Source organism: Capricornis sumatraensis, chromosome 2 (assembly GCF_032405125.1).
Source record: "Capricornis sumatraensis isolate serow.1 chromosome 2, serow.2, whole genome shotgun sequence".
NCBI lineage: Eukaryota > Metazoa > Chordata > Mammalia > Artiodactyla > Bovidae > Capricornis > Capricornis sumatraensis.
In genome coordinates, this window is record NC_091070.1 from 134,854,367 (window position 1) to 134,877,145 (window position 22,779).

The window sequence follows — 22,779 nt, forward strand, 5'->3', positions numbered from 1 at the left end:
TCAACCAGAAGTCTGAGGGCATGGGGTCAGGTGGGGAGGAAAGAGTGGAAGAGCGAGAATGGTGAGGGAAGAACGAGAATGGTGAGGGAAGGGCTCCCTGCTGGGTCAGAGGGGAAAGAAGAAAAGGCAGGATGAGGTGGGCCCTGCTGAGAAGAAATCTCAGTCCTCCACCTAATGCCCATAGTAGTCCCAGCTCCCAGCCCCCATCAACTCTTATGAGCCCCACATCCTGCTCACAGGCACCACTTGGGCACCCATGACCACACACCTTCATAGGCTGTACACACAGGCACACATGCCAGCCCACACTGCCCCCAAGCCTGGGTCCCCCTCCACCCACCTGTGCCCAGGGTGCCCTCTCCTGCTTCCTGCCCTAGTTGCCTGATGCTGACCTGGGGCCTCAGGGGAGGCACCCACAGGCAAAGGGAAGAGGGTTAAGCTAATGGCAGAGGCAAGTCAAGCAGGAAGCCTGGAAGCAAGGGGCTCTGTCTAAGCTAGGGCCACCTGTCGGCGCAGGTCCGGGCACAGGCCTGGGTTCTGGCACTGGGCAGGTGGTAGCCTTGGAGGCCGCCCCACCCACCAAGAGTCCAAAGAGCACAGGTGTGGCTGCCTCCCGGCCTCTGCACCATAAGACCGGCCTGCTTCAGGGCTCGCCTGACCACAGGGCCCCTGCCCAGGACTGCACCACTAGCAGAGAAGCCACCGTCTTCCCACCACCGGCACCAGGCCACCAGCTCAGACACCGGCCCCTTTGGGGGCACCAGCCTCCAGGCCTCACTGGAGCCCAGGTAAGGGCCTGACCCTCGGGAAGATCAGGGCCCAGCCAAGCCGCAGGAGGTCCCGACATCGTGGGGACAGCTCAGTGGCTTCCCAGGCCAGGGTCTCCAGCCCATTCTCGATGTGGCGGTCCTAAGGAGGGCTTGGGACTCAGCCACAGGCTAGTGGGCCAGGGAGCAGAGAGTGGGGCAGGCCGGGCTCCAGCAGCACCTCTGGGCTGCTTCTCTCCAGGGCCCATGATGCAGACATGAACTTCCCTGCTTCAGCTCCCTAAACTTGGGGGGATAAGTGGGAAAACTGGGCTGCCACAGGTTCTCTCCCCAACCCCCCTCTGCCCCCCCGCAGAGGCAAGACAGACCAAAGCCAGCCCCCGTTCCTCCACCCCTACCTTTCATCCTCCATCCCCACCCCACCTCCTTGTTGCGATGCGGAGCAGATGTTGCTTGGACCTGCCAAGAGAGACTGTTGCCAAAATCCTGGCTCCCTGTCTACCAATGCCAGATAGAAAGAAGGAGAAAATAGAAAAGAAGAGCTTTATTATTTTTGCCAGGCAAAAGGGAAACACAGCAGGCTAGCGCCTCAAGAAAAATGCACCCCCCTTTCTCTGGGATAGGGAGAGGTTTTATATCCTCTTGAAGGTCTTGCATTTTCTTTTTCTTTTGTAACATTTCAAAACGGCCACAGTTGCCATCAGGCAACTCAGCAACGGGGTCTTGTGTTCCTGAAGTTATCAGCCCTTGACCTTCTTTCTGAAATGCAGAATGCTACAAGAGAGTGGAGGCGGAGAAGAATGCCAGGTGCTGAGTATAATCTATATGGAGTCAGAGAGTAATCAGCCTTGTGAAGGACAAGTCCAGCTACAAGTGTTTGTTACTAGTAACAGCTAAAGAATAACCAAGATTGTTTAACTCTTGTCGGCCTGTTTGGCTGGTATGTGCCACAGGCTGTTCGCTCATTTCTGTTTTGCTGCAATAAGACCCACAGGGACCATCCTGTGTGAAGGGGCTGGCAGGTAGGGAGGGGAGCTAACAGAAACAAAGTTCATTTTCTCTTCTTTATCTTCTGGATCTAGAAGCAGGAAGTGTTGCAGCCTGTGGGGTGCAGCTGGGGAGAGGGGAAGCAGGCCTTTAGAATCCCTTACCCTTGGAGAGGAAAGGGATCCTTCCAAACGTGGAAAACACAGAACCATAGACAATCTCTTGTTTACTAGCAACTCATTTCCTCAACACTGAGTCATCTTATCAGATCTTCTGCTATTTTCATAGCAGTCCTAGTTACAGGGGCGTGGGCTGCTCTCTGATACTTTGCCCAGGATATTCCAGGATTTCTGTATAACTCAGATGCATCACGGAAATGCAAGGACACCCGCAGAACTGACACCTATCCATGATGCATACACACGTCATTAAATTAACACATACCCTTGACCCCCACACTCAGCTGACTCCTGCCACAGCCCCACACATCTCATTTGCCTCCATTCCATTTCAATGTATGTATATATTCTAGACTCCCTCTGTGCTTGGAAGGCACTGAGGGAACAGCAGGAGCAACATAAGCCCACTCTCAGGAGGGCACAGCCCAGTGACAGAGGCACATAGATAAACAGCTAAAGCATGGAGCTTGTAGTCAGACCCGGCTGAGTCCATTGTCTATAAAATATTTACTTGTGATCTCAGACCTGTGATCTTCTTTGAACCGCCATATCATCCTCATCTGGTCAAAGGGGTAATAACAGTACCCACCCAGCAAGGTTGTTTGGAGGATTAAATGAGTTGTTGGGTGTAACATCTGTAGAACAGCACTCAGCACATAGGATCAAGGAAGTATAAGTGATGGTGCTGTGCTGTGCTGTGCTTAGTTGCTCAGTCATGTCTGACTCTTTGCGACCCTCATGGACTGTAGCCAGTCAGGCTCCTCTGTCCGTGGGGATTCTCCAGGCAAGAATACTAGAGTGGGTTGCCATGCCCTCCTCCAGGAGATCTTCCTAACCCAGGGATCGAACCCAGGTCTCCCACATTGCAGTCAGATTCTTTACCTAAACCACCAAGGAAGCATAAGTGATGATAGTGATTAAATGACATACAGTTCATACGGCACTTGACACTAGGCTCACAGCACTAACCAGGGTGGTGCTGTTGTTCGAGAGGAACTTATAAGACTCGGTGTGGCATTAGGAAAATGGGCAGGGTTTAGTGGGGTGATCAAGGAGGGCTTCAGTGAGGAGGTGATCCTTAAACTGTAAATACATTTAACATTTTTTTATTGCATTACCTTGGTTTATAACGCTGTATAAGTTTCATGCGTACAACATTATATTTCTAATTCTGTACACACTATAACATGCTCACCATCGAAATTTACTTTGTCCGTCATCACACAGTTGATCCCCTTAACCCATTTCACCTTCCTTCCTGCCCCTTCCCCTGGGGTAACCTCTACTCTGTTCTCTGTACCTATTATCTCTATTTTCATTTGGTTTAGTCTATTCATTTATTTTGTTTTATTTCTTATATTCTACATAAGTGTGGAGTCATATGACATTTGTGTTTCTTCTCTTGTCTTATTTCATTCAGCATGACACCCTCAAGGGCCATGCATGTTATTGCAAATGACGAGATTTCATCTTTTTATGGCTAATATTCCTTTGTATATACTTCATCTCCTTTATCCATTCACATGTGGATGGGCATTTAAGTTGCTACCATATTTTGGCTATTGTAAAGGCCAGGATGAACATGCCTGTGAGTGTGCTCAGTCACAACCAGCTCTTTGGGACCCCACAGATTGTAGCCCCCCAGGCTCCTCTGTCCATGGGATTCTCCAGGCAAGAACACTGGAGTGGGTTGCCACTTCCTTCTCCAAGGAAGAGATCTCCCCCCAGAGATCGACCCTCGTCTCTTGGGACTCCTGCTCTGGCAGGTAGATTCTTTACCAATGCGCCCCTTGGGAAGCCCACATGATGAATATAGGGCTGTGGATATCTTTTTCAATGAATATTTTCATATTTTTAAGATAAATAACCAGAAGTGGAATTGCTGGATCATATGATTGTTCTATACTTAGCTTTTTGAGGAGTCTCCATACTATCTTACACAGTGGCTGCACCATTTTACATTTTACTTATCAACAGTGTGCAAGAATTCCCTTTTCTTCTTTACCAACATTTTTTATTTCTTGCTTTTTTTTGATAATAGCCATTCTGACAGGTGTGAGATGATAGCTTATTGTGATTTTTGACTTGCATTTCTCTAAGAATTACTGATGTTAAACATCTTTTTACATGCCTGTTGGGCATCTGTATGTCTTCTTTTGAAAAAACATCTATTCCCTTGAGCTGGAATTTACAGGATTTGGTGGGAAGGGGCTCTGGGCAGAGGGTTCAGAGTATGGAAAGGCAAAGAGACCAGATTTAGTAAGACATTTGGGGAAGTTCAAGTCACTAACACATCCTACAGAGCTCCATCATAAACGTGCAGACATATGTGTGTGCATACACACACACGTACACCCCTCCTGAGTGGCTCCCCTGCATAAGGGCCAACACTGGCCTCCTCCCAATTTGCGGAGTTGAAACAGGCTTGGACAAGAGGCTTGCTGTGACAGGGAAGGCTGCTGACCCTCATACCTCCCCTCCAGAAGCCAGGCACACCCATCCAGCACCTTTTACACTCAGGCCCAGGATGGGATCTGGTCCCAGGTACCTGTCCACACAGCTTCCCCGGGGCCATCAGGATGAGCGTTGTTGGCCAAATAATGGGAAGTTGGGAGCCTGCCTGGGGACCTCCGAGGCCCAGCCAAGATGGAGGGCTCCTTGCAGAGGTCTCAGCTGGAGACGGATCCAGAAGGAACCGTGATTTGAGCCCCAGACCCAGGTCAGGGATGGGCTGCGACAGCAGCTCACCCACCCAGCTCTGCCTGCTCATCCCTCTCCCCAGCCCTGATCGCTGTCTCTTCTGCTCAGTTTGGGTTTCAGGGAGTCATCTCAGCAGCGTCAGAATGTCCCGGCCAAGCAGCAGAGCCATTTATTGTAAGTGGTCCCCTTCTCTCCCCCTGGGTTCCCTGAACCCCCTGCCTCCAGTCTCTCCCTCCCCACACTGACCGCCTCCTATAGTAGTGCCTGTCTCAACTCCTTCTTCTGCCCTCACCCCCTTGCTTCATGCCATGGCAGTGCACCGGAAGGAGTACTTGCAGAATCTTGCCTTAGAGCCCACCCACCTGCAGCACAGGGTGGAGGTGAGTACCCCTAGGGCCCCATACAATTTCCTGGTTCAAGCCAAGTTCTCCTATGTGCCCCCACCCTGACAAAAAGCAGATATCTGAGATAAGTCTGCCACAGAAGCCAATGGCCTGACCCGGCCAGAGTAGGTGGGCTCAGGTCCAGCAAGCCTACCTGAGCATTTGCTAAGTGCAAGGGAGGAGGATGGGGCAGCTGGGCATGGGCAGAGGAAGCTAAGCCAGTGGGCATCCCATCCCCAAGTAGCAGAGGGATGGGCTGGGAGTCACCTGCCACCACTCAACCCCACCCCTTCCTGTCTCTCGGCTCATCCCCTGCTCCAAGAAACTGCTCTTTGCCCAGAATCTGGTACAGCTGGAGGACAGAACATGTGAGGTCAGCCAGCGGTCCTTGTGCAGGGACTTGAAAGGACCACTATCTGAGAGGGGAGCCATCTGGGCTTGAGTTTCCTGTGCGCAGCTTGGAGCCTGGATGGAGGCTCTGGCGCTGCCTGGGAGAACGACACTGGCACTGCCAGATCTAGTTGCCAGGACAGTTGTTGACACCACGTGAAAGCTCAGACTGGAAGGGTGTGGTAGGGAAGGGCAGACACTGCATCAGGCTGAAGGTCTGGGCAGAAACCACCCCCAGGCAGCAGCAGATTTAGCACTCACCCCGAGAAAAGGCAGGGAGGGATGCTGGAGCAACCATCTAGAAACAGTCAGGCTTCCCCAGTCAGCTGGGCTGGGACTAAGATCCCTTGCTTCATGGAGGGAATGAGGATTGGGAATTGGCTTTGTTTAGGTCTAGGAGGCAAGAGCAGGGGAGGCGTGTCCAGGGTGCCAGGGCATTTGCCCATGATATCTGGGCTCCTGAATATGCTGGCTGAGTAAACTTGAAGAAGAGCTGAAAGCTATGCAGAGGACAGGGCAGTGAGTGGGGTCAAGGGGCAGGAGGCAGATGGCATCCTCCCAGCAAGGGCCTGGAGGGGAGCACGGGGGGCAGGACTGTGACTTTTAAACATGGATGGTAGAAGCGAAGGGTATCCTTGAGAAGAGAGAATAACAGCAAAACCCTGCTGTAGTGATCAGACTAGCAGGGGACAAGGGCCTGAGTGGAGACTGAGGTCAGTATGGACCTCTCTGAGAAAGAATCAGGGAGAAGGGCGGTGGGCTCGACTTATTCCTGAGAGACTGGGAGGTAATGGATTATCAGAAGAGGGGCACACATGCCAGGCGTGGGGTGCAGCATGAGCAACGGCATGGAGACAGGAAAGCTAGGTCAGGGAAGAGATGGGCCAGGCTGGGTGGGCGATTCTCAAACAGAGCAGAGAAAAGTAGGGGACAGAATTGGAGCATCCTGTAACCTACCTGGAGAAGTTGAGACTTATTTGTTAGATAGCTGAAGCCCACGCCCCCTCCCCACATTTACCACCATCTAGACTGTTACAGGCCATGATTGTCCTTCCTCCAGAGTTCTAAATCCCCTCCTACAGCCCGTCAGTCCCCACCTTGCCCAACTGCCAGCCCTCACATGGTCTCTTGAAGGCTACTTTATGGGCATTGCCTGGGGCCTCCCCAGTGAGGAGGCCAGGGACATGTCCTCGCCCTCTGCTGCCCTTCCCCCACCCCGACCGCTGTCCATCCCCGCCTGTGAGCCCCCTCTCCAGACCTTCTCCCAGCCCATCTCCTCCTGTCCCCTCAGCACCTGATGACATGTAAGCTGGGGACACAGAGAATCCAGGAGCCCAAGGATGCTCTGCAGAAGCTGCAGGAGATGGACGCTCAGGGTCGGGTGTGGAGCCAGGACTTGCTCCTGCAGGTCAGGGATGGCTGGCTGCAACTGCTGGACATCGAGACCAAGGTCAGCCTCCCACCCTTTCCTGAAAGGGGTCATAGCTAACCTGGGCTGTGGGAAAGCAAGCCCTGGGGCATGAACACCATCCCACCATGCCCCACACGGCAGCCATCCCTCCTCCTACACAACACATACCCAGGACTAGGAAGAAACAGGAGATAAGAGGCACAGGGGGCAGGGGAAAGGACACCCCATCCCAAGCCATGGGAAGGGTGGACCAACCCAGGTCAGGAGCTCCTAGCGGCCTGTCGGGCTCTCAGTGACCTCACAGCCAGCCTCTCTGCTTGGCCCAGGAGGAGCTAGAGTCCTACCGCCTGGACAGCATCAAGGTCATAGACGTGGCACTCAACATCGGCTCCTACAACTCTGTCCTGTCCATCACCGTGCAGGATTCGGACCTGCGAGGCACTAGCACTCTGCTTTTCCAGTGCCAGGAAGTGGGGGTGAGATCTAACAACCATCACCCCCCCACACCCAACCCCTCCCCTCCCCCATCCCCCAAGCCTGTCTGTTTGCTGCTTCCTCCAGGCAGAGCGACTGAAGACCAGCCTGGAGAAGGCTCTGGAGGAGGAGCTGGAGCAAAGGTAGGCAGCCTCTGCCCCAGCCCACCTGCAGAACCCCAGAGCTCAGGTCTGGGTGGGCTAGACTCTGCCACACACCTGGGGGAGCTCAGGGGCCTGTGACCCAATAACACAGACATTGACCTGCGGAGTGGCAAGGCTGGAAGCAGGGCGCAAATGGGTGCTGGGCCCAGGGGCCACTGGAGACTATCCTCAGAGACTGACGTGGGACCAACTGGTCTCGGAGGGCAGGCCAATGACGCAGGGGAGAGTCAGGGAAGGGTTTGGATGGAGACTAGGGGGCAGGGCTGGTGGGGCTCCTGGAGAGGGGCAGTGGTACCCCTGGGTCCTGGGGCAGAAGTGTGGGCAGAGCCTCTGCCCCAAGAACCCAGTCAAAGCTGCGTCCCTGTCATGTGCTCAACAGGCCCCGGTTCGGAGCCCTTCGCTCAGACCAGGACCAATGGAGGGGGCCTCCTCTGGAAAGGCCGCTCCCTAAGGAGCAGGCACCTCCTCTGGAGTGGGCACCCCCTCCGGAACAGCACTACTTGATGAGCCCAGAGCACGGTAAGTTTGGGCATGGGGGCCAGTGGGAGGAAAGGTTCCCATCAAGGAAGTTCTGGGCCATGGTCCCCTTCCTCTGCAGATACCCCACCACCGTCCCCGAGGCCCCTGCTGCACCGCACCAGTGTCCGAGAGCCAAGCACCTTCTCGCTGTCTCCTTCAAGGAGGTCCCCATCCCCCGAGGACCCAAAATGGGATAAGGTAACTGCAGACTGTCTTGGGCTTGTTGAGGCTCTTGCGGTCTAGCCAAAGGGAGGACACCAGTTGTCTCCCTCACCTCAAGGAGCCAGGTCCCAGGTCGACCAAGGCAGGGCCTGGCCTGAGAGGGGACACAGAGGCTTGGTCAGGCCCTGGGCTGGGGCTGGGGCTCAGGTTTGTGGTGGAGGGAGGCAGGGTTGGGAGTTGCAGGATGGGTCTAACTGCCTACTCAGCCAGGGGTTGTTTGGGGCCCAGGAGGTGCTGGACCATGTCCTAAGGGACATCGAGCTATTTGTGGGGAAGCTGGACGAGGCCCAGTCAAAGACCAGTCATAAGAAGAAGAGTCACAGGAAGAAAAAGAAAAAGAATAAGGGAGGTGAGTGCGGAGGGCCAGGGGAGAGGAGTCGGGGTTTGGGGGAGGGGGGCACGTCTTGGGATGATACATGAGCCGCCATCTACCCCCTTCTTGCTATAGAGATAACAGAGGCACATTATATCGACTGCTTCCAGAAGATCAAGTACAGCTTCAACCTCCTAGTACGTGACTCCCCACAAGTTTCCCAGCTCTTTTCACCCCTCCGTCCCCTCCTCCACCGCAGCAGTCCCCTCCACTCCCTCCCCTCTTCCCTGCAGCAATCCTGTTCTCCCTTCTCTCCAAGGACATCCCATGCTGCTCCAGCTTCTCCCCCTGGAATCGCCCCTCCCCACTCTTGGGTTACTTTGGGAGAATGCCAGGCTCCCCACCAAGACCCAGAACAGTTATGGGGCCCTGGGGTCCTGGTGAAGGTGGGGTGGGAGGAAGGCTGGTGACAGGCTTCACCCTGTGTCCTCAGGGAAGGCTGGCCACCAGGCTGCAGGATACAAGTGCCCCTGAGTTTGTACACATCATCTTCAAAATTCTGGACTCCGTGAGTCAGGGCAGGGTTGGTGCGGGCAGGGGGGAGCAAGGTGGTACAGAGGGACATGCTGAAGTTAAGAGGAGACAGGCTAGGGCGTGAGGGAGGGGGCAGAGGGAGGTACGGGTCTGCTCCTTGCTCACCCCCAGCACACCCTCTTCTGACTCAAGACACTACCCCACTGTGCACAGCAAGCACCTCTCAGCAGACTAGGTGCGCTGGGGTTGGAGCCACGGACAGCTGTGAGGCAGGAAGGAGCAGGCCTGGGGCAAAGTAGGAAGCCAGGGACCCCAACCGAGCCCTTTCCCACTGCTGCCTGGCCCCGAAGAAGCCCAGGCTTCCTGACGCTTTTCATCCTTCCCCAGATCCAGACCCAGTGCCCTGAGTCTGGCCTAGCAGCCCAAGTGATCTCACCCCTCCTCACCACCAAGGCCATCGAGCTGCTGCAGTCCTGTGTAAGCCCATCAGAGAATAACCTCTGGAAAGGGCTGGGCACAGCCTGGACCACCAGCCAGTAAGTGACAATAAGGCCTGAATGAATTGGAGGCAAGCAACATGGGGGCGTAGGGCAGGAGGTGACAAGCTCTACGTTGTATTTTAAAACGAATTCTATACCCGTTAAAACTATACCCATTCCTCTACTCCCCAGCTCCTGGTAACCTCTACTCTATGAAATATCTAAAAACAAATCAGGGAAATCTACCTTGAGTTCCCAACATTTAATTAGGCTAAGCACAATAGAAAAAAAAAAAAAAAAAAAACCCAACACACTTACCATCACCCACCATTGCAGGAAAGCATTATCTCAGAAAATAGAACAATTCTTCCCAAGAAAGGAGCACTGGCAACCTCCTACTAAAATTTTTCTCATTTTTGTCAAGGACGAAGTGAAAACTTTGTCTCAATGCAGCCCAGATTTTAACAATTACTGACATAAGAGATGCTGCAAATGTAACATCAATAAGATTTGCAACCAACTGGCGGAGGAGCTAAGAGAAGATACATTTCATGAGGGTGGAACAGTGACACAGGCAGCTGGGCAGCAAGGCCAAGCTGAGGAGAGCAGGTGGGGTGGGGGTGGGATGTGAAATCAGTTTGGATACCCTGAGCTGAGGTGTCTGCAGAGACTGGGTGGCCTGGCCCTGTAAGGAGAGGTCTAACCTGGCTACGAGGGTTTGAGAACAGTCAATACAGAAGTAATAGTTGGGACCCCCTGGAGGCAAGCATTGCAGTAAAGCAAGCAGAGCTCACTTTAATAAGCATGGCTTGTTCTCCCCACGAGAGACAGGCCTCGGAAAACTCTGAGGCGGCAAAAAGAAACAGGGATGAGGAGGCAAAGGAGGCAAAGAGAAATTCCAGAGAGTTAAAAAGGAGAAACAAAAAGCAGAAGCATGAAAACCAAGAGAGAAGAGGGTTTTAGAAAGAGAAATCAACTGGGGGAAAAGCCAGTGGTTCTGGGAGTCTTTTTGCTTAATGAGCGGCTGTGTTTTGTGTTTCAGTTCAGCCCCATTAAAGGATGTCTGTGTCCATTTCATCTAAAGACATAACATATAACTTAACATAATCTATTTGTTTTATTGCAGTAGAATATACATAGGATAAATTTTATTTTAACTATTTTTAAGTGTATAAGTCAATGCCATTAAGTACATTAACAATATTGAGCAACCATCACTCCTATTCATTTCCAGAACTTTTTCAGCATCCCAAATGGGAACTCTATACCCATTAAACAACCAAACAAAACTCTTTACCCATTCCTTTCTTTCCCCAGCCCCTGGTAACCTCTATTCTATTTTCTGTTTCTGCTTATCATTTTAAGTATAAGATTGAAGCCAGGTGTGCCCTGAAATGTTTTCTCATTTCTTAAAACAACCAAAAATGAATGAATGAATGAATGAAATGAAAGACAGAAACACAGAGAACAGAATTAACTAAAAAGATGTAAAAACCTTCAAAAGAGCTAAATTTCAGGCAAATTTTATTCAAACTATTTGGCTTGAAGCAAACTGACCCCAAACTATAAATGACACTAAATTCTGTGGCGATAGAAGGATACAGATCATACAAGGCCATTTGGATTTGGCAATCAGAAATCATCAGGGCTTTAGAAGAACTAGTTTCAACAGAGTAAAAGTCATGTGGTAAGGAATAAAGAAAGATCCAGAGGTAAGAAAATGTAGGCAGGGCATATGGACACATCTTCAAAAAATTTGATAAAGATAAGGTAATAGGATGGCATCTTAAAAAGCATAGTAACAGAGTCAAGGGAAGACTTGAGCGTGTTTTTAAGGCAAAGAAAAGGAGCCAGTGGGGACTTCCCTTGTGGTCCAGTGGTTAAGACTTCACCTTCTGATGCACGGAGCAGAGGGCTCTATCCCTGGTCCAGAAGCTAAGATCCCACTTGCCTCCCAGTCAAAAACTCAAAATATGAAACAGAAGCAATATTATAACAAATTTAATAAAGGTTTTTTAAAGGGTCCACATCAAACAAGGAAAGAAAGAAAAGGAGCCAATAAAAAAAGAGTCAGAAGAGGGAATAATTTGTCCCCATTGAATACATATTTACCAGGGGTTCCCTTCTGGCTCAGCTGGTAAAGAATCCACCTGCAATTTGGGAGACCTGGGTTCAATCCCTGGGTTGGGAAGATGCCCTGGAGAAGGGAAAGGCTACCTGCTCCAGTATTCTGGCCTGGAGAATTCCATGGACTGTATAGTCAGTCCATAGGGTCTCAAAGAGTCAGACACGACTGAGCGACTTTCACTTTCACTGCCTCCTCGGTCCCTTGTGCACTATGCTCTGGAGACAGCTATCAAGGAGATCAACATAAAAGAAACACGGATAAGTGAGAATCATGCGCAATTCAGGATGTGTGTGCACAGTGCAAAGAAGCAGCATTCACATCTGTCTCTGGGAGGCAGGGAGAGACTTCCTCCAGGAGGGGCCTCCGCGTTTCCCAGGCAGGCAAGTACAGCCAGCCTGGGGCCACAGGCAGGGCTGCTCCTCTGGAGTCCTGGGCAATGGTGAGGGGGCAGGCTGAGAGGCAAGTACCAGCCCCCACCCTAGAGCCAGCCAGAATGCTCTGTGGTGATCCTGAGGGGGAGGTCCACACACGAACCAGATAGAAAGAAAGATAAGGCTGCTGGGGAACCGAAACAGGTTAGACCCCAGGAGTGTCTTCCAGCCTTAACACTGCAGTTCTGCCACTTTCATTTAAACTCCCCATCAGTGAGTTAAAGTACTCATATCTTAGGGTGTTGATATGTCTGCATGTTCACGGGCAGAAGTGAGGCTGGCCCACAGATACCTGCACCGTGAGACCTGTACGTGCTTAGCTGTTCGCTATGTCCTGGGGCCTTTCATCTGTGCACATGGGCCACTTTCTCCATTACCTAGAAGATCCCCCAGGCCAGCTGCTGTCATCTCCGCCTTCTCCACATCCCACAGTCTGGCACAGAGTGGATTCAGGCCTGTTCTTTCCCTAGGGCCAACTGGACAGGAAGCGAGCCCCTGCCCTACCAACCCACATTCTATGATGGTTGGCAGCTTCCAGAAACTTCCTACCAGGTAAGGGGAGCTTAGCACAGAGCCCGAATCAAAGCCCTAGACTCTCGCTAGTTTCCATCGTCTCAGTCCAGCCATGGTCACGTGACACCTAAGTGGTAGGTGGGTTCTGTGTGGAAAGCAGGCAGGCAAGGGGATATGAGGCAGCTGTGCGCAGGCAGGCCTGTGGCCTCACACCCCTGCTCTCCACCACTATGCAGCTGATGTCCTGCTCTCACTTTGTTCTGCCCCCACAGGCGCTCTCAAGATACCAAGACGCTGCTTCCATCCGGTATGGCCTAGGCTTTGTCAGGACCGTGTGGTTCTGGGGAGGGAAGGACCGGGCTGATCCTGCGGATATGCAGATTTTACACCCCAGTGACCTCTAGGCTCTCTTTTACTCAGACACATGCACAACTCTCCCCTACTTTGGGTGAAAAAGCAGTTTCTTACCTTCCTAGGATACAATCCCTCTTCTTTCAATATTCCCCACACATAGCTCTGATTTCTCAGAGACTGAGTATGAAGTGCTCAAAGGAGTGCTCAGATACAGAAGACTCCACTGCCAGAAGAGTCTTGAGAAATCACCAACACCTAGAGCCCTTCTGCCTGCAGAAACCCACCCCCCAAGCCCCTCTAACGGTGACCTGCCCTCAAGCTCTGTAGAAACCCCAAAAGTCATTGCTAGACTCCAAGGGGGAGACATCTGGGGCTGAGACAGGGGCCGGATCTCTGAGGCCCCACTCTCAAGGCATCCTGACTCTGTCTCTGGGGGGTAAGGGGGGAAAGCCCTAGGTTAAGCAGCACCTCGCACTTTGCTCAAGAGGAGACACACAACCATGGCCCCAGCCCTGTGCCCTCCAGACCCGGACCTGACAAGCCAGCCCTGAAAATGCAAGTCCTCTATGAGTTTGAAGCTAGGAACCCGCAGGAACTGACGGTGGTCCAGGGGGAGGCACTGGAGGTGAGGCATGGACTTGAGCTGAGAAAAGGAGGCGGCAGTTGGTGGCTTATGGGAGCTACTGAGAGCATGGGGGTGGAGGGATTGGCCTGGAGAAGGTGAAGGAAGGTTGGGAAGGGCCCAGAGAGAGAAAGTCCGGTGGGGGAGGGGAAGGCTGGCTGGAGAGAGGCTCGGGTCACTGACGTAGTGACTCCCTGGCAGGTTCTGGACCAGAGCAAGCGGTGGTGGCTGGTGAAGAATGCAATGGGACGGAGTGGCTACATCCCCAGCAACATCCTGGAGCCCCTAGAGTCAGGAGCCCCCAGGAGCCAGAGCGAGTCACCCACTCGGGTACTACCATGCCTAGACTTCAGAAGCTATAAAGCCTGAATCAGAGGTGGGGGCAGGGAGGATTCTTTGACAAGTGGAGGAGATGGCCCTGGTTCAACTGAACCAGTATTATCACGTGCTTACTGTCTGCCGAGTTTATTGTGGGGCCAGAGCAGAGAACAAGCCTTGTGCTTGTTGGACAAGCAAACCATGGAGTGAGACACGTGGTCTGATGAAAGCCCAGAGAAGGGACACTGATGAGAGAGGGGCTGTGGGTGGCTCTGAGATGAGATGGCTTCTGACTCCCACTTCCCCTGGTTCTAGGCTCCGATGCTTCGACTTAGCTCAAGGCCTGAGGAGGTCACAGCCTGGCTACAGGCAGAGAACTTCTCCACTGTGTGAGTGCCAAGTCCCACAGCTTTAACTCTGTAAAGCGCGCCGATAACCACTGCCCCCACCCCTCCACAAGTGTCTCTTCCAGGGCACTTGTCCCTTCAACCCCAGGAGTTTATGGAGTTGCTTTAAGCCAGTATGTTTATCTTACTCCCTGACCTCCAGACACTCTTTCTGTGAATTCTCCTGTCACCCCAGCCCTCCAAGCCCAAATAGCCCCTTCTCCATCCAGATATCCAGGGCTGGGTCCTTCCACCCCACCACTGACAGTTTCTGCTATTTTTGTTTCCAGGACCGTGAAAACCCTTGGGTCCATGACAGGGAGCCAGCTGCTTCACATGAGACCTGGAGAGCTACGGATGCTGTGTCCACAGGAGGCCCCCCGGGTCCTCTCACGGCTGGATGCTGTCAGAAGGATGCTGGGGGTGAGGATATGCAGCGGCCCCAAGCCTTGCTGGAAATGTGGGGTGCTCCCTGAGTGAGCATGAGAGTGCCCGGTCAGCAGGCCAGCAGGCCCAACCCTGGGGCGGCGCTCACTGTGGCAGGTCTGGTACAGGACCGTCCCCCAGGGGCTTGACTTCATGTGCACAGGCACACCTTGAAGCTCCTAACTAACTGCTGGCATGAGCTCTGGGGTCCCTCATCTGGCACTGGCCTCACTTCAACCTTTTCTTTCCTCAGATAAGCCCTTAGGCAGCAATTCAGACACCTCCAAGACCAAGACTTTCTCACAAGCAAGATGGAGGATCTGATACTCTTTAGAGCCCTGAGAATTCCTCTTCCAAGCCCCCAGGTTGCAGCAAACCCCACATCCCAGCTCACACAGCAAAGAGGATGAACAAGACCAGGTTGAGACAAACCATGCCCTTTCTCGCTGTGCGGAGAGGTCTCCCCAGTTGCCACCTATTTATTGCATCTCTCTCCTGAGCTTAGAGCATTTAGGCCTAGATTTGTCAAGACTCTGTTTAGACCCTCTCCTCCCCAATAAAGGTATCCTCAAGCTTGTCATGTGCCTCTCTTGCAGCTTCCTCTGGCCCTGGTGGAGGCCAAAGGCAGGGAATCAGGAAAAGCTGGGACACTGGGCATGAAACAGCAGCAGCCCTACATCCATCACTGGGCCAGACTATAAGTGGGAATTCACTGGAGCAGAGTCAGAATTCAATGATTATGGCCCAACTCTCCTTAATTTCTAAATAAACTTGAAAATAAGGCTATACTCTACATCTTTATCCTTCTGTGTACATTTCTCCTGATATTTTCCAAGACACCCAGTACAGGTGAGGGCAGAACATCAGAGCAAGGAGTACTGAGGCTGACAATTGCAGGTTTTGATCAGCCACACTGGCTGATGATGCAAAGACACACTAAAAGGCATGTTAGGTGCTCCAGGCTCTACTTGGCAACTTCCTCTTTTAGTACTTTTGTCACTTCTTGTTGCACTGAGCTAATTTTGAGCCCTCCTCCCCAGCTTGTCTCTTTGGTGGTGGAACATAGGGAGCATTGGACTGGCTATGTGAACTCAGGGCAAGTCATTTCACTCTCTGGCTCTGTTTTTCCTCTCAAATGTTAAGTGAAAAGTCTGAACTATCTGTGGCTTCTAATATTTAGGATACATAGCCTTCTTTAATCTCAGAACAGTCACAAGACTCCCCTCCTTATATAACAGAGGTTCTACTTTCATTCAGTTAGTCTGCAGATAAGGTTTGATGTACATATGGATTAAGGACCCTTTAAGAGTCCTCGGCATAGAAGGCAGTGGCACCCCACTGCCATGGACGGAGCCTGGTGGGCTGCAGTCCATGGGGTCGCTGAGAGTCGGGCACGACTGAGCGACTTCACTTTCACTTTTCACTTTCATGCATTGGAGAAGGAAATGGTAACCCACTCCAGTACTCTTGCCTGGAGAATCCCAGGGACAGAGGAGCCTAGTGGGCTGCCATCTACGGGGTCACACAGAGTCGGACACGACTGAAGCGACTTAGCAGTAGCAGCAAGAATCCTTAAGATGTTCCCTTAGTACAACAGCCAGAACATGGAAGCAACCTAGATGTCCATCAACAGGTGAATGGATAAAGAAGTTGCCGTATAGACAGAAAGGACTATAACTCAGTCATAAAAAGGAACGAAACTGAGTCAGTTGTAGTGAGGTGGATGAACCTAGAGTCTGTCATACAAAGGCAGAAAAACAAATATTAATGTATATATATGGAATCTAGAAAAATGGGACTGATGAACCTATTTACAGGGCACAGACAGAGACACAGATGTAGAGAACGGACTTGTGACACAGTGGGGAGCAGAGGGCAGGACGAACTGAGAGAGTAACTGACATATTTACACTATCATGTGTGAAACAGACAGCTAGTGGGAAGCTGCTGCACGACACAGGGAGCTCAGCCTGGTGCTCAGTGATGACCTAGGGGGTGAGGTGGGGGTGGGATGGGAGGGAGGCTCAAGACAGAGGGGATCTATACACATATAGTTGATTCACCCTGTTTTACCGCAGAAACTAACACAACATTGTAAAGCAATTATGCTGCAATAAAAAGAAGAAGAAAAGATCTCCCCATAGTCACTCAGTTGAACCTGTCCAGGACCCTAATACTGCCAAAACATCCTATTTTTTGCCTGCCTATCTCATTCCCTCAAGTTCCTAGCCTCAGAAAATCATCTCTCCTAGCTGGTAACACTGCATAAGACAGCAAATACTCTCCGTCACAAAATAGAACAAAGGTGAGACCCTTAAGGTTTGACTGTCAAGAGCAAAAGCTAACTAGAAACGTTAATTTGAGGAAATGCGGAGAGGCGATATTGACACATTGTCTTCTGGGCCTTCACGGAGCTGAAGGAGTCCTAGAAACAGGGAAAACTTCCAGAACCAGGTAAACATGTATTTTAGCCCAGGGCTCCCCAGATTTCCCAGCAAAGACTGAGATGAGGTGAGACTGTCTGGATATCCAAGTGCAGAGGACCTAGCACAAGTTGGGCTATTACACAGACCTAGTTGTGAATCCTAGGCCACCCGGGGACACTTGAAATTAGAAAGGCAACTCACCCTACCTCTCCACGCCTCACTAATCTTCTATAAAATTGGTGTAACAGCTACTTCACAAAGTTGTTGTGAAGCTTAAATTGGAATAAATTAGCTAGCATACATGAAATAGCTAGACTATTGACTAGCATATCATAGGTTTTCAATAAGCATTAGTCTTATATCCCAAGTTAGTTTGTGACTGGCCTGTTATCCTAGGAGGAGAAATCCAAACATTATAAATTCATTGGTCCCCATGCATTTGTCCTTTTTTCCTTTCTTCTTTTAGTGAACTGTCCTTTTAAAAAGTTTCATCTTTGCTATACCCAAACTAGGGGGAAATGTGTTTTCCCACGCATGGCCTAAGGGGTTTAGGGGCTCTGTTCTAAGTGTCTGTGCTGCAGAGGCCAGGCCAGGCACCTACCCAGTAGCTCAGAACTCCTCGCCATCCACACTCTGTGCACACGCCAAAGAGAGCGATTCCTGATGGTCAGGCTCTGTCGACTCCTGGTGCTTGCCCACTTCCCCCAAACCTCCCATCCCCACTAGATAAATATTTATGGCAACTAGGGTAACGGTCCTCACGGCCTGGACTGCTAGGGCTCAGCCCCATCCCACTCTAACTGAACTATTAAACAGAGTGCGGCTTCACAAAAGTACAGAGACTCAATCACAGGGCCCGGCCGTTCTCCTCACGGGTCTAGCCTCGGGAGTATCCTCCCCCAGCCCCAGGAACTGCAGAAGTCGCGCGGGCACCGCCAAGCGGACATTCGGGGAGGGGGCGGGGAGGGGGCGGGGAGGGGGCGGGGAGGGGGCGGGGAGGGGGCGGGGAGGGGGCGGGGAGGGGGCGGGGTGGGGGCGGGGACGACGGGGGGGGCGGAGTCAGGGCGCGCGCGTTGGCACCCCCTACCTACGACGGGTATAAAGCCCCTCCCGGTGGCCGTCTACCACCAGTGCGCGAAGGCACACGGGCGATATCGACATGGCTTCGTCAAAGTCTATGGTTCTAGGTTACTGGGATATTCGCGGGGTGAGTGCGGTCTCAGCGGCTAAGCCACTCGGTCTGGGAGACTGACGCGGAGGTAGCGGGGGGTCCTCTTGGTTAGCGTTCTCCGAGGCCAAATCTCCAACGCCGCGCTGCGCAGCGGTGCGCGGCCTGGCCCCTGCGAGCTCCGGGGCCGCGGAGACGCTGGCCTTGGGGGAGAGGGGCTTAGGGCAGCAAGCCAGCCCGGGGTAGGTCTCGGGAGCTGCTTAACCGCCCCATCCCGGCGGGATGCGGCGTCTCGACAGCCTTAGCAGGGACGTTGGCGAGTGAGGGGTGGAGGACGTTGGGGGTGGGGTGGGGGGAAAACTGCGCAGGTGCTGACCGAGCGCTTTCCCCACCCCCACCCCTCTTTCCCGACCCGTCAGCTGGCGCACGCCATCCGCATGCTCCTGGAGTTCACGGATACATCCTATGAAGAGAAAAGATACACGTGCGGGGAAGGTAATGCCTCACTAGGTGCCGGTGCGACGCCGCGTTGAGCCGAGCACGTCTTCCTACTGTTGCTGTCTTCTTGTGCCTAGAGGGTGGCATCACGCCAAGGTCGGGTGGGACTTCTGCCACCAGTCACCTGGGAGCTCTCTGCTGTGTTTAGTGTGGGGAGAGAGCTGGGAATTTTCCTTCTGCCGTAGCTCAACTCTGCTTTAACACTGATGGTAATGGCTAAGCTTTTGGGGTCTGAGTATGTGAGGTATTGGGCTTCCCAGGTGGCGCTAGTGATAAAGAACCTGCCTGACAATGCAGGAGACATGAGATGTGGGTTTGATCCCTGGGTCAGGAGGATCCCCTGGAGGAGGACATGGCAACCCACTCCAATTCTTGCCTGGAGAATCCCACTAACAGAGGCAGGCTATTGTCCACAGGGTCGCAGAGTCAGCCACACTGAGGCGACTTAGCACACTTGTGAGGAATTGGAACTAGAGTGTGTCTCTAAATCTTTCCACGCTCCTCAGGTGGGATATTAAGCTGGTTGGATCGCACTTCATTCTTTCTCTTACAGCTCCTGACTATGATAAGAGCCAGTGGCTGGATGTGAAATTCAAACTAGACCTGGACTTTCCTAACGTAGGTGGTTTTAGGAGAAGAGGGGGCAGAAGGGAAGGGCTTCAACTATATCCTTGCTCCTTTCCTCTCTCCGCTAGTGGTTTGTAGAATAAGGGCTCTTCATCTCGATAGAATAGATAGAATTCAGGGGGTCCTTAGACTTGGATGGAGAAAAAATTACATTTGCATTTCTACTAACCACTAGCTAAAAGTGAACAGTTCCTTCTGTTGTGAATGTAGGCAATGTGGCCTTATTAGCCAAGCCTGTGACTGGGTATTTTTGTATTACATGTGCTGCAGATATTATAAATAAATATTATTTATACTTATCATACTTTGAAAGTATGATAGTCATTACATCTTCTTGTTATTTAATGCATTCATTGGCACATATTAATCTTAGAATTTTGTTCTTTTAATGTCATAAATTATGTAACATGTGTAATTTGTTTTATGCATTTAAAAGCCTAATTCAGAGAAAAAGTGCATAGCGTGCACATACCTGTACACAAACACACACGCAGTAAAGCACCCCTGTCTAGAATCAAGTGTAGACTCAGTTGCTACCTTTCACTTTCTTTCTTCTTTCTTCTAACACAGCATTTTCTCTCTACTGTTCTCTTCCCTGCAAGCCTTCTTTTCCAAGAGAGAGAGGCAGGGAGGCAAGAGAGAGGTGGTTCATTTGGCCTGTCCTTTTCTTTCCAGCTGCCCTATCTCATGGATGGTAAAAACAGGCTCACCCAGAGCAATGCCATCTTGCGCTACATCGCCCGCAAGCACAATATGTGTGAGTGGGGTAGGGCTGGTGTTGTGAGGGAGCTCACCTGGGAATGGATAAGGCCAAGGGTGATTTCTTGTCATTTGGTCTACAGGCGGTGACACTGAAGAGGAAAGGATTCGAGTGGACATCATGGAGAACCAGATAATGGATTTTCGCATGCAACTGGTACAACTCTGCTACAACCCTGACCACGTGAGTTTCCTGAACAGGAAGGCGTCAAGAAAGAGGAGCCTTTAGGAACTCAAGGGTTAAATCTGCCCCATTCTGCTGCTGCTACCTTCCCACCAAGTCTGTCAGAATAAGAAACAGAACTCTTATTTCTGGAGGATTTGTTTGTCATGTAACTCTGGTGTTGGCCCTTCTTCTTTCCACATCCCTCCTTTCCATCTGCCACCTCTTCCTGAAGGCATGGAGAAAGGCACCTGGAGAAAGGGCTGCTGAGTCCATCATTGGCCCATGCCCTGATTCATGGAGATGATGGCAGCTGCTCTCACTTTCACTTTTACTTCTCCCCCAGGAAAAGCTGAAGCCTCGGTACTTGGAACAGCTACCTGGACAACTGAAACAGTTCTCCTTGTTCCTGGGGAAATACTCATGGTTTGCAGGGGAAAAGGTAGAAGAAAGGAAAGGGAGGGGATCCTTTTCTGTCTCTGCAGGTATTAATGAACTCCCCAGACCTGATGATCTTATTGTCCCTGTAGCTCACCTTTGTGGATTTCCTCACCTATGATGTCTTAGATCAGAACCGTATGTTTGAGCCCAAGTGCCTGGATGAATTTCCAAATCTGAAGGCTTTCATGTGCCGCTTTGAGGTAATGCTCCTTGTACCTTTCTCATAAAAAACACAGGCTGGCCTGGGCCCTCAAGGAACCCCATTGTTGTATAGTCTTGCCTAACACCAGCTTTTGCCTAAAGGGATCAGTGGTTGGACACCTCTAAACCTTTAAGTCTTGGGAAGGCCCTGGCTTCCTTCTATACCTTGAGGTCACTGTCTATAAAAAGTGGTGGGGATGAGGGACATGGGGCAGGCAGCATGCGAATGCTACTGTTTTGAAATGGGTCTTTTGGCCTGGGTTAGAGTCTTTATAAGATTTGGTGTGCTTTCCCTTCAGGCTTTGGAGAAAATAGCTACCTACATGCAGTCTGACCGCTTCCTTAAGATGCCTGTCAACAACAAGATGGCCCAGTGGGGCAACAGGAGAATCTGCTGAGCAGGAGGCAGGCTTGTACTGCTTGTTTTGTTCCATTCCGTCCATAGGATACTTGTACCCCCTCTTTCCTGCTCTTTTCAATAAATAGCATTCAGGCTACTGGTGTCCAGCTTGATTTCTGTTGGGAATAAAGGCCAAAGGGGAGTAAGGACATGTGAATTCAATCACTGCATGCCGGGAGCCAGTGTGAGGAATCCCGACCCGTAGGAAGCTGACATATGCAAGGCATGCTCAGACTTCAGGGGCCCCTCTGGAAATTCCTAAGCATTGTACCCCAACAAAAATCTGCCCGTTTTTGTGCTCTGCTCTTCCACTCTTCTGACATTCTCTGGAAAAGTCAATTCAGGGCTTTAGTCTTCTGCATTTGAAAGAGTGTTTCAATCCAAAAACCCCTCTGATGGCTTTCTAGTACAGCTGTGCATGTGATTGTTTGAGGCCTCCTGACCGCAGGAGGCATGGGAAGCTTAAAACATCCTAGAAATGTAGGGGCTTCCAAAGAGTCAAAATCTTTAGAATAGGACTGATTAAAAGTTTCATTTGTTGAGTCAATGCTTGCTGCTAAATTTTCATATCCTTTATTTTTAGATATAGTTGGTATATAGAAAAACAAGTAGTAGACCTGGTATTAGCAACATTAGATGTTTGAGTTAAGTACCTTCTTTGTTCTAACCCACTGCACCTTTGTTCTATAGAGATGTAACTTTAGCGCTTTAAGGAGATGTAGATTAAAGAAAAACACTTCAGGGGAAACAAAATTAACATTCATTAAGGAAGAGAGCCAAAAAGTGTTAACAAGCCTCTTGGCCAGAAGATAATGTAAATCACCTGAGACCTTTTGTATACAAAATGATGTATAGAAAGTCTGGGCTGCGAAGGCTACATAATTTTGTGTTACCCATTGATCTCCATGTTTTATCAAAAATATAAAAGGCCTTCTGAACAATAAAGGATTGGACCAGTTTCTCAGACTACTCTCTCGGCCTGGTTTCTTGGGAATCTGGCTCCCCCTGTGTCTCTCTCTCTCTTCTTCTCTCTCTTTCCCTCCCTCCGCTCTTTACTTTAATTTCAGGCTGAATCTCCACCTGGGGCGCGGAGGCCCGCCAAGTCTACTTACTTGCCCTGGCTGTTAAGACCCGTGCGAAAGGGAGCCTAAGGTGAGGCACCCTTAGATATTCAAGCGAGCGCCGGTGGCCCAACGTAGATGGTGCAAATTCCTTGTCTGGAATTTTATTGGTCTTCCGCGTAAACCAAGCTATTCAGCCCTCTTTCTCCACTTAATCTTCCTACTACACTATAGTTTCTTAATCTAATCTTATATTAATAAATAAGTCTTTCCACGCCAACGCCGTCCACCCTTAGAATTCCCTGGATCCACCGGGGCTGGACCCCGGCAACTGC

At 51.2% G+C, this 22,779-nt stretch overlaps 2 protein-coding genes across 3 annotated transcripts; both read left to right on the plus strand.

Moving 5' to 3' along the window:
* The first annotated feature begins 4,776 nt into the window (after window positions 1–4,776).
* EPS8L3 (EPS8 signaling adaptor L3) lies at window positions 4,777–15,401 on the plus strand. Its single transcript, XM_068960707.1, has 18 exons — window positions 4,777–4,807; window positions 4,949–5,013; window positions 6,698–6,856; window positions 7,144–7,293; window positions 7,379–7,434; window positions 7,835–7,974; window positions 8,054–8,172; window positions 8,425–8,545; window positions 8,645–8,706; window positions 9,003–9,077; window positions 9,431–9,579; window positions 12,552–12,633; window positions 12,867–12,901; window positions 13,390–13,573; window positions 13,772–13,900; window positions 14,204–14,277; window positions 14,565–14,697; window positions 15,297–15,401. Exons 1-18 carry the CDS (start codon window positions 4,777–4,779, stop codon window positions 15,399–15,401), a joined length of 1,869 nt encoding a protein of 622 aa, XP_068816808.1.
* Window positions 15,402–18,211: 2,810 nt separating this feature from the next.
* On the plus strand, window positions 18,212–21,491 carry GSTM3 (glutathione S-transferase mu 3). 2 transcript variants are annotated; one of them, XM_068991710.1, is made up of 8 exons: window positions 18,212–18,333; window positions 18,714–18,789; window positions 19,346–19,410; window positions 20,095–20,176; window positions 20,262–20,362; window positions 20,688–20,783; window positions 20,872–20,982; window positions 21,283–21,490. In XM_068991710.1, exons 1-8 carry the CDS (start codon window positions 18,286–18,288, stop codon window positions 21,379–21,381), a joined length of 678 nt encoding a protein of 225 aa, XP_068847811.1. In that variant the 5' UTR covers window positions 18,212–18,285; the 3' UTR covers window positions 21,382–21,490. The 2 variants fall into 2 exon arrangements, with proteins under 2 accessions (XP_068847811.1, XP_068847818.1); XM_068991717.1 differs by lacking the exon at window positions 20,872–20,982 and having other exon boundaries at window positions 21,283–21,491.
* The last annotated feature ends 1,288 nt before the right edge of the window (window positions 21,492–22,779 follow it).